Here is a 10,840-nt window from a genome sequence, read left to right as displayed (position 1 = left end):
GGGTACAGTGGCTCACGCCTGTAATCCCAATACTTTGGGAGGCCGAGGCGGGTGGATCACAAGGTCAAGAGATCGAGACCAACCTGGCCAACATCGTGAAACCCCAACTCTACTAAAAATACAAAAAAAAAAAAAAAAAAAAAAAAAAAAAAAAAAAAAAAATTAGCCGGGCATGGTGGTGGGCGCCTGTAGTCCCAGCTACTCAGGAGGCCGAGGCAGGAGAATTGCTTGAACCCGGGAGGCAGACGTTGCAGTGAGCCAAAATTGTGCCACTTCACTCCAGCCTGGGGGACAGAGCGAGACTCTGTCTCAAAAAAAAAAAAAAAGTGGATGAGGGGGGCAATTCTGAGCAGAATGAAGCAGTACAGTGTTGATGGGGGGACCTCAGCTATTTTATTTTTTTGAGACAGAGTCTCTACTAAACAGACACAAATTAGGTGGGCGTGGTGGCGGGTACCTGTAATCCCAACTACTCAGGAGACTGAGGCAGGAGAACTGCCTGAACCCAGGAGGTGGAGGCTGCAGTGAGCCGAGATTGCGCCATTGCACTCCAGCCTGGGCAACAAGAGTGAAACTTGTCTCAAAAAAAAAAAAAAAAAATCACTCTGTTGTGTCTTGTTTCTGCGACTCAGTGTATAAACACTCAGAATCACTGCATGTTGAAAGAGGCAGTCAAGAACTATTTCTGATATGAACAATCAAGAACTTTCTATTTCAATCAAATAATTAAGTATTCATTAGGCACCTTATACAGGACTACAAAAGGAAGACACTTCTGCTCACAAGCTAATTTTGTCTCAACATTCTGAGAGTCTTCATAATGTGCTACATTTTATGATGTGTTTTCACTTGTTCCTCACAACAGTCCAATTATTATCCTTTTTTACAAGCAATGACATGGAAGCTCAGAACAGTTACATAACTTTTCCAAAAAGTCACATCTAGACCTCAAACCAAATCTCACTTCAAAGTCTGTACCCTTCCCATTATGCTCTGATGACTCAGGAGAGTGCCAAAGGATTATCATCAAATATCAAAATATACAATATTAAGTGGCCAGAAAGGAGACAGTTGTTGGACAGGAATAAGGAAAGGCTTTAAACAGAGGTGAGATTTGGTACTAAAGCCACCTAGAATCAGAATGGCCAGGCATCCTGGAGAATAGGTTAACAATGAGGAAAAGAATACTTGTGTTGCAGGGGATGTCCAGGGATCTAGCCTGGTTGGAGCAATGGCACAAGAGAGACGAGACCCACTAGGGTCCTGGGTGCAGGGAGACTTAAGTTTGATTTTAGTTCTGAACGCCTCATGGAAAGCCACTGTAGGTTTTTCATTTCTTATTCTGTTGCCCAGGATGGAGTACAGTGTTGTATTCCATCCAGTGTTGATCCCAGCTCACTGTAGCCTTGAACTCCTGGGATCAAATGATCCTCCTGCCTCCCAGGTAGCTAGGACTACAGACACACACCACCACACCTAGCTAATTATTTTTTGTAAAGGGGTGGTCTCTCTATGTTTCCCAGGCTGGTTTCGAACTCTTGGCCTACAGTGATCCTCCCACCTCAGCCTCCAAAAGTACTGGGATCACAAGAGAGAGCCATTGTGCGTAGCTGACCACTGAGGGGTTTTGAAGAATGGAAGTGGCACTGCTGTACTAAATGACTAGAGGCCCCAGTCATGTGGCCCAGAACTGAGGTTAACTGGGCTTAGAAAATAATATAACTGAGAAAGGACAAACCTAAAAAAAAAAAAAAAAAAAAAACCAAAAAACTTTTGAATGAAAATCAAAGGGTGTCCCAATTGTGGCCGAAAATGGCCTGGTATTCAAGTGAGGGGTTTTAGGGCTATGGATTCATCATCATGCAGAGATGACAACTGAAGCGAGGCACAGTAAGGTGAGGGCTCATGAGTGAGCCACAGATGCTGAAAATACTTGTGATACATGGAATTTATCTTCCTTTTGTGATGAACACACACGTAAGTGGCAGGAATATTTCGCTGAAATGGAGCTTGCTGGTTTCCTCTCTAGCTCTTCCCCATAAAACAAATAAGCTATGATTTTTTTTTTTTTTTTTTTGAGACGGAGTCTCGCTCTGACGCCCAGGCTGGAGTGCAGTGGCCGGATCTCAGCTTACTGCAAGCTCCGCCTCCCGGGTTCACGCCATTCTCCTGCCTCAGCCTCCCGAGTAGCTGGGACTACAGGCGCCCGCCACCTCGCCCGGCTAATTTTTTGTATTTTTTTAAGTGGAGACGAGGTTTCACTGTGTTAGCCAGGATGGTCTCGACCTCCTGACCTTGTGATCCGCCCACCTCGGCCTCCCAAAGTGCTGGGATTACAGACTTGAGCCACCGCGCCCGGCCATAAGCTATGATTTTTTTAAGTGAAGTGCCACTTTTATATCAACTACCTGACAGCTCCACCTGGATGTTTCCTAGACATCTTAGAAATTACATTTCCAAAAAATTTTTTTCCTTTCAAAACCCACTCCTCTTCATCCTACTAAATGGCATCGCCATTCATTCAGTTGCTACGGCCTTTAAAAAATCTTGGAATCTAGACCAGTGGTCCCCAACCTTTATGGCACCAGGGACCGGCTCTGTGGAAGACAACTTTTTCATGGACTGGGTGGGGCAATAATGGTTTCAGGATGAAACTTCCACCTCAGATCATCAGGCATTAGTTAGATTCTTATAAGGAGCACACAACCTAGATCCCTTGCATGTGTAGTTCACAACAGGTTTCGTGCTCCTATGAGAATCTCATGCCACTGCTGATCTGACCAGAGGCGGAGCTCAGGTGTAATGCTCGCCTGCCCACCACTCACCTCCTACTGTGCAGCCTGCTTCCTATCAGGCCACAGACCAGTACCAGCCCAGGGGTTGGGGGCCCCTAATCTAGAGAATACACTCCACAACCAATCCATCAGCAACTCCTGCTAACTACGTTCAGCTAAATTCTCCCCACCTCTTCTGCTTGCCTGGTCCAAGCCAGTATCATTTCATGCCTAGATAGAGCAACAGCCTGTGAGTCTTCCTAGTTCCACACAGCAGCCTTTTAAAACTTTTAAAATTTATGTCAGATCATAATACTTCTGTGTTAAAAAATCCCCTATGATGGCCAGGTGCAGTGGCTCAGGCCTGTAATTCCAGCACCTTGGGAGGCCGAGGCGTGTGGATCGCCTGTGGTCAGGGATTGGTGACCAGCCTGGCCAACATGGTGAAACCCCGTCTCTACTAAAAATACAAAAATTAGCTGGGTCTGGTGGCACACCCCTGTAATCCCAGCTACCCGGGAGGCTGAGGCATGAGAATCGCTTGAACCTGGGAGGCGGAGGTTGCAGTGAGCCAAGATTGTGCCATTGCACTCCAGCCTGGCAACAGAGTGAGACTCTGTCTTAAAAAAAAAAAAATTCCTCTGCGGCTTCTTTTTCAGAAAACCCAAAGCCTTACAACAATGGCCCACAAAATACAAAGTACACAATCTGATTATCAGTTAACTCTCTGGCTTCATCTATTACTGTCTCCCTGATTCCACTCCAGCCACATTAGCCTCCCTGCTCCTCAGACATATCAGACATAGTTCTGCTTCTAGGTCTTTGTCCTGAGTTCCTTCTGTCTGGCAAGCTCCTCCCCACACCAGACAGTATAATGGCTCTTTGAGAACATTCAGATCTCTACTGCACCTTATCAGAGTAGCCTGACCACCTTTATCTAAAACAAAACGACCCCCTCCCAGAATTGCCTATTCACTTACCTCATTTGTTTTGTTTTGTTTTTGAGAAAAGGTCTTGCCATGTCGTCCAGGCTGGGAGCAGTGGTGAGATCATAGCTCACTGCAGCCTCAAACTCCTGGGCTCAAGTGATCTTCCTGCCTCAGCCTCCTGAGTAGTTGCGACTACAGGTGTGAGCCACCACACCTGGCTAATTTTTTTCTTTTTTGTAGAGACAGAGTCTCCCTATTTTGCCCAGGCTGGTCTCAAACTCCTGAGTTCAAGCCATCCTCCCACCTCGGCCTCCCAAAGCTCTGGGCATCAGCCACTGTGCCCGGCTCTGTTTTCTTCCTACCATTTATCACCAGCTGATATTTTATATTTGTTTATTTTCTCCTCTTTCATCTCCACAAAGCATTTTGTGAGAGCAAGAATTTTTTGTTCATGCTTACATTCTCAGTGTCTTGCACATAAAAGTTGCTCAATAAATTTCTGTTGAATCAAAGACTACTTTGTTGATAGACTGTAATATTCTCTCATTTCTCTCTACTCGCTTTATACAATCTGATGTGCTATTCCTACCAAATGAGACAATCAAAATGAGAATATTAATACATCTGCTCAACTGTGAAAAGATGCTGGTACTGTGGGGGAAGGGATGGGAGCACTGGGTAAAACTATGGTAGCTTGTCTAATGCTTCATTGCCCACTTGAGACTTCAAGAGGACACGGTACACTAGGTAAGAATCACTGCACACGACAGTACCTGTGCAATAGGAACCGCACACAGGGTTACTCCAAAGCCAACCGTCACAGTTTTGTGCCATGGTCTTATCAATTCTGAGAAACACCGCTTCTTAAAGTTAGCCACAACAGGAACACACAAACACTGTCTGTACCTGAAAGTAGAAGTCAGATTTCATAAGGCACGACCGCCAATCTGTAACAGGCTCTTGGATTTACTTGCAGGGGCTGTAAACTCAAACTCGAGCCAAGCAGGAACCTAAATGAGGATGCAGGACAGCTGAGGGGTTGTGAAATTTTCAACATACAGCAAGTTTAAAATGTTGCCTCAGGTAGGGTGTGGTGGCTCACGCCTGTAATTCTAGCACTTGGAAGGCCAAGAACAAGGCGGGAGGATCACTTGAGCCCAGAAGTTCACGACCAGCCTGGGCAACATGGCTGGCAACATGACCCGGTGTCTATTTAATAAAATAAAATAAAAAAAAAAAAAAAAAAGAAGGCCGGGCGCGGTGGCTAACGCCTGTAATCCCAACACTCTGGGAGGCCGAGGCAGGTGGATCACTTGACGTCAGGAGTTTGAGACCAGCCTGGCCAACATGGTGAAACCCCGTCTCTACTTAAAAAACAAAAATTAGCCCGGAGTGGTGGCACAGTCCTGTAATCCCAGCTACTCGGGAAGCTGAAGCAGGAGAATCGCTTGAATCTAGGAGGCAGACGTTGCAGTGAGCCGAGAGCGCCCTACTGCACTCCAGCCTGGGCAATAGAGAGAGACTCAGTCTCAAACAAAACAAAACAAAACAAAATTAGCCGGGCGTGGTGGCGGGCGCCTGTAATCCCAGCTACTCAAGAGGCTGAGGCTGAGAATTGCTTGAACCCGGGAGATCTCGCCACTGCACTCCAGCCTGGGCGAGAGAGCCAGATCCTGTCTCAAATAAAATAAAAAATAAAAACATAACATAACATAAAATAAAATATAAAAAATAAAATAAAATAAAATAAAATATTGCCTTAAAACATTTTAGAAACGGATGCCACAATAACCGCTCCTGCAGGCAGGATTTAGCTCTGGACCCCTGGCCTGGGTGTCAGGTGTGTGTTACGGTCCCGCTACAATCGCCCAAAAGCCTGCAGGGCTAGGAAGGGAGCCCCGCGCCGAGGTCCCCCGCGCCTGCTCCCCGGGCCCCTTCTGCCTTCGGGAAGACGTCCTCAGACGCTCCCCTCCCTTCCCAGGCTCCCCCATGCCGTGTCCCTCCTCCTCTCCACGTCTCCTCAGGGACTTCGAGGGGATGACGCGAGCTGGTCGGGAGGCGGGAGGGGTCTAGGGGACTCGTTTCTAGAAAATGGACGAACTGAAAAGGAAACCGGCTTGACCCAAGGGGCAGAGGCGGGACTGTCCTCAGTCCTCCCGAGCGGGGCGAGACGCCGCTACCCAGCTAGGCCGACGAGGGATGTGCGCCTAAAAAAAGCGGGCGCTGCGGGCCGGGCCACAGAGCTGTCCGCGTCGGTCCCTCCCTCTGGTCCTGTCCCCTCTACGCGGCGGCAGCGGTACCTGAAGAGTGAGGTTACACTGCGCGACAACCAACTCTTCAGAGCCGCCATCGTGCAGCGGACGGACGCCGGACGCGCACGCCGGAAGTGACGCAGCTTCGTGAGCCCGGGGCCGGGCACGGCCTCCACCAGAGAGAGCCTCACCCCATGACCACGCCCCCACCCAAGGAAGCAGTCGGGATTGGGCAGACAGGGGGAAAGGGGGCAAAGCTTAGGGCAACGGCTGTAACGGCCGCGCAAGGCAACCAACCGCCGGAACTTCCGCGCGGGGCGGGGCATACGCAGGGCCTGAGGGCGCGGAGCTGAGTCGGACACCGTGACGCTAGCGGGTGGGCGGGGACTCAACTCCGGCCAGGGCGTGAAGGGAATTCCCTGGTGAGTTGGAGAGGCGGGGCCGGGCGGGAGGCGGGGCCGGGCGGGAGGCGGGGCCGGGCGGGAGGTGCGGCGGCGGCGCTGTCACTTCAGCACCAGGAAGTAGGTGGTCCAGCCGGCCAGCAGCAGCGCCCCGATGAGCACCGTGTAGCTGAGGAGCACGAAGGCGAGTAGCTCCCGCAGCAGCTGCAGCACGTGGACGGTGGACGAGGCCGGCATCGCGCTGCGCGGGAGACCCGGGACGGTCGGCACCCTGCCGGGCTGGCGCCGTCCCAGAGGGGCGGACCGGAACACACGAGGCCCTTGAAACAGCAAACGAAGCAAACTAAGAAGCCCACAGTGCCGACCTCCCCAGCAGCCTCCTGGACGCTCGCTTCTCGGTTACACTGGAGAATCCTTCTCAACCCAAACTGCCCTCGTTCTTCGGCTCTGATCCGGGCTGAGGAGGCAGAAGCCCGGCTCTTCCCCGCGCCCCGCAGCTGCAGGAGTCTTCCTCCTGGCTCGCTCCTCCCACCACCACCTCCTGCATTTTTAATGCTGTGAGTGCCGCTAATGGGCTGGTGGAGTATAGCTTTCTTTTCCCATCACTCAAGCTGCAGCCCCAGCTGCGGCCCTGGCTGGAAGGGGAAGAGGAGACCCATTTGGGCAGGAGGAAGGCACAGGCCCAAACCTTCCCTTCTGTGAGTCCCCTGGCCCCAAGGCTTGCCAACAGCAGAGCTGGAGGATCTTTGCTTTGTGGTCCGGCATGCTTGCCTTCTGGCCAGCTGGAATTGCAGGGTGCCAGGTGGTGGGTGGGCATCAGTCCGACCCTGGGCTCACCGCCCCCACAGTGCTCTGTACATCTGCCCCAGCCCTGCTAACTTCCACAAGAGACGGCATCAGACAGTAAGAACCCCACACCAGCTCATCAGACAGTAGGAACCCCACACCAGCTCATCAAGACAGTAAGAACCCCACACCAGCTCATCAGACAGTAAGAACCCCACACCAGCTCATCAGACAGTAGGAACCCTACAGCACCTCCAAAGCTGCTTTGCCCAGCCACTCCCCGCAGTATCGGGCACTGGCTTCCTTCTCTCCCCACCTCACTTACTTGGCAAAGTTTCCACGACTCTTCCACCCAGAAGCTCCGCGGTTCCGTCTGCTCTGGTGCCCAAAGGTAGCTTGTGTGTATGCCGCGATCTCGGTAGAACTGAGATTTTCAAGCAGCGGCACTCAACTAGGTGTGGTCTAGAGACCAATTACAACCTCCGCGTGGTCCCCGAGCTCTTCGCGAGCTGCGCACAGGCGTTCCCAGCCCAGACAGGGCGCTGGCAACCCTGCCCGCCCTCCGCCTGTGTCGCCACCACAGCCCACAGGGCTCAGATGTGGTTTCACAGACCCAGATGGGCTGAGCAGGCGGTACACTAGTGGGTATTTCAAGCCCCTTCTTGTTTTTTTCTGAATGTTGTAGGGGGTTATGGGGTTATAGTGCCAATAGTTTCGTTTCTAACAAACACATTGAGAGAAGTCCCATCTCCTCCTCGTCTGGGCACCAGAAGAACCACTGGACAGTGTTCACTTGCGACCACCCAACTACTAAAGCAAAAGCTGTTGTCTTAAAAAAATGCAAGTGCAAACATGCACGTGTGTGAGAACAAGGCTTAAGTGACCGAGATCTCCTGAGTGCTTGATTCCGATTTACAAAGAGTTTCCGCAGCTTACAGATTCATTATACAGGTACCTTCCCAATGTGACACTTCCAATTTCACCTCCTCAGAATGTGAGGCAAAAGGAGCCAGTAAGGATTTCTGCAAAGAACAGATACTTTCCCAGATGCAACAACAAAGGAAACGAAAGCATAAACTATGCTGCTTCTGATTATTTTGCTTGTTGCAGTAGTTTTTAGTTCAAGACTGTTTTCTGACCTTTGAAAGAGCAGGCAGTGTGGACATCAACCCTTCTATCAACATCATCATCCAGAAGCAAATGGCTCCTTAATTTAATCAGGATCTCTTATTATCAAATTATTGCCTTGGCCACAGTGAGGCTGAAAACAGGAGCAGAACATTATCAAGCTGCTCAGGAAGCCAGTGAGTAGTAATTACTCCCCCAGAGAACTGGTCATCTTCCGTGTCCTACCTAGTGGAAACTGAGTATAGCTGAGATTTATACCCTCCTCCACACCAAAATAATGGATGAAACAGACAGGCTATTAAAAATAGGCCTGATTCTGTTCCCTTTTAACTCTCACATCCTTCAAATGGATGTCTCCAGGCAGTTAAGTGTTCTAGCCTTTGCAGCCCCTTGTTACCACCCGATTTTGGGTATTTTACAGCAACGGAGTAACTTAAGCTAAGAAACACTATGTGGCTTGAAATTCACACTAATCCATTTAGAAATAAAAGAATCAGAAATTTTAAACAACGGCCTTTTTCTTCTGTTGTCTGACAAAAAAGGTATCCTCTATTTTTTTTTTTTTTTTTGAAACGGAGTCTCGCTGTGTCGCCCAGGCTAGAGTGCAGTGGCGCGATCTCGGCTCACTGCAAGCTCCGCCTCCCGGGTTCCCGCCATTCTCTCGCCTCAGCCTCCGAGTAGCTGGGACTACAGGCGCCCGCCACCGCGCCCGGCTAGTTTTTTGTATTTTAGTAGAGACGGGGTTTCACCGTGTTAGCCAGGAGGGTCTCGATCTCCTGACCTCGTGATCCACCCGCCTCGGCCTCCCAAAGTGCTGGGATTACAGGCTTGAGCCACCGCGCCCGGCCAAGGTATCCTCTATTTTCTATAGGATGTCATCATTAAACCACATGACTGAATATATCAGACTCTACAGTAAATTCAGTCTAAAGATCATCTATGTGATGTCTGCATTTTTTACCTCACCATCTTTATCATAGTCCCTCTTACTGTCTGCTTCAGACATTTTGATATTTTAAAAAGAGTATTTCAGCTGGTGTGGTGGCTCACATCCATAATCCCAACACTTTGGGGGCCTGAGGCAGGAGGGCCGCTGGAAGCTAGGAGTTCGAGACCACCCTGGCCAACACAGTGAGACCCGTTTCTACAGAAAATTAAAAAGATAATAAATTTAATAAAAAAGAAAAAAAGTAATTATTTCTCTTAAGGCCAGGAGTTTGAGCAACATAGACCCTGTCTCTAAAAGGAATAAAAAAAAAATTAGCTGGGTGTGGTGGTGCTTTCCTATAGTCCCAGCTACTCGTGAGTCCGAGGCAGGAGGACTGCTTGAGCCCAGTAGTTCAAGGCTGCAGTTAGCTATGATTGTGCCACTGCACTCCAGCCTGGGCAACAGAGTTAAGACCTCATCACAAAAAAATAATTTCTTCTTGAATTAAACTCTGCTCAATTCAAACACTTCCTCCTGGTGATAGGCTGGTCTTTAATATACAACTGAGAACAAGACAGACCAGCATGTCATGCTTAATCATAATCCATTTCCAGTGAGGGCAGATCTGAATGGAATAGAACTCACAGTGAGACTGTCCCAGTTTTCTCTGAGAATTAAATGTGCTGTTTTAAATCATCCCTCTTTCAACCATTACTCTTTTGTTCCACAATTAACAAAATACTTAATTCTCTGTTGGTTAGAATTCAACACTGTATAGCAAGACACAAAACAGTGTCTATGTAGACTTCTTTATTAAGGGGGCTGCTGGTGTAGAACTGTCTACCCAACGAGACAAAAGTCCAGACATGATGTAAACAATCCACTCTCTCCAACCATAAATGTACCGTTCACATATCCTTTCTCAGTAAGGGCACACTCTTTTGAGACAAAGACTGCTTCAAGTATTAAATGAACTTACTCAAAGGCGTATAATATATAATTATCTACCACTTTCTATTTGCATACAAATGAAGCAATTGATGTTTTTCAGTCTTCTGCTGAATGCATTTTTAGGAGCTGACCTAACTATGCTCTGAGCAAGCAAGTATAGAGTCTTGGGTGAGTGTAGACACATGAGACTACAACTAAGTATCTGTTCCCAGGACAGAATCTCCAGCCAGGGAGACCTGACCAGACTTGAATTGAGCCCCAGGAACCAAAAACGTGGAGGGGCAGGATGGATTTCATTCTCTAAAGTAGCTGATGACTGCCTGAGGTGGAAGGTATAAACTAATCTCCCTGGGATATAACAAGTATTTGAAAAAGGATTTTCTACAATGAGAATGGTTTTCTTTAAGACATTTCCAAATACTGAATATTAAGGCCAAATTAATTCCATGAGAAACAAATCTTTCAATTATTATCTCTACCACCCTTCATTCCTTTTTTTTTTTTTTTTTTGACATGGACTCTCGCTCTGTCACCCAGGCTGGAGTGGAGTGACGCGATCTTGGCTCACTGCCAGCTCCGCCTCCCGGGTTCACGCCATTCTCCTGCCTCAGTCTCCCAAGTAGCTGGGACTACAGGTGCCCGCCACCGGCCTGGCTAATTTTTTTTTTTTTTTTATTTTTAGTAGAGATGG

At 48.7% G+C, this 10,840-nt stretch overlaps 1 protein-coding gene across 3 annotated transcripts in view; it reads right to left on the bottom strand.

Moving 5' to 3' along the window:
• DIABLO (diablo IAP-binding mitochondrial protein) overlaps positions 1 to 7,005 on the bottom strand; it is a 21,432-nt gene extending 14,427 nt beyond the window's left edge. The window contains exons 1-2 of one of the 3 annotated variants that reach the window (XM_017890490.1): positions 6,004 to 7,005; positions 4,610 to 4,713 (exon numbers count right to left, since the gene is read on the bottom strand). In XM_017890490.1, the coding sequence (XP_017745979.1) occupies positions 4,610 to 4,633 (24 nt within the window). In that variant the 5' untranslated portion in view covers positions 4,634 to 4,713; positions 6,004 to 7,005. Of the gene's footprint in view, positions 1 to 4,476; positions 4,714 to 6,003 lie in introns of all 3 variants that reach the window. The other 2 variants (XM_017890482.1, XM_017890500.1) reach the window with 2 other exon arrangements.
• Between the last annotated feature and the right edge of the window lie 3,835 nt (positions 7,006 to 10,840).

Source organism: Rhinopithecus bieti, unplaced genomic scaffold (genome assembly GCF_001698545.2).
Source record: "Rhinopithecus bieti isolate Rb0 unplaced genomic scaffold, ASM169854v2 scaffold_574, whole genome shotgun sequence".
NCBI classification, from domain to species: domain Eukaryota; kingdom Metazoa; phylum Chordata; class Mammalia; order Primates; family Cercopithecidae; genus Rhinopithecus; species Rhinopithecus bieti.
Note: the sequence above shows the minus strand (reverse complement) of the source record. Positions and strands in the feature narration are given on the sequence as shown.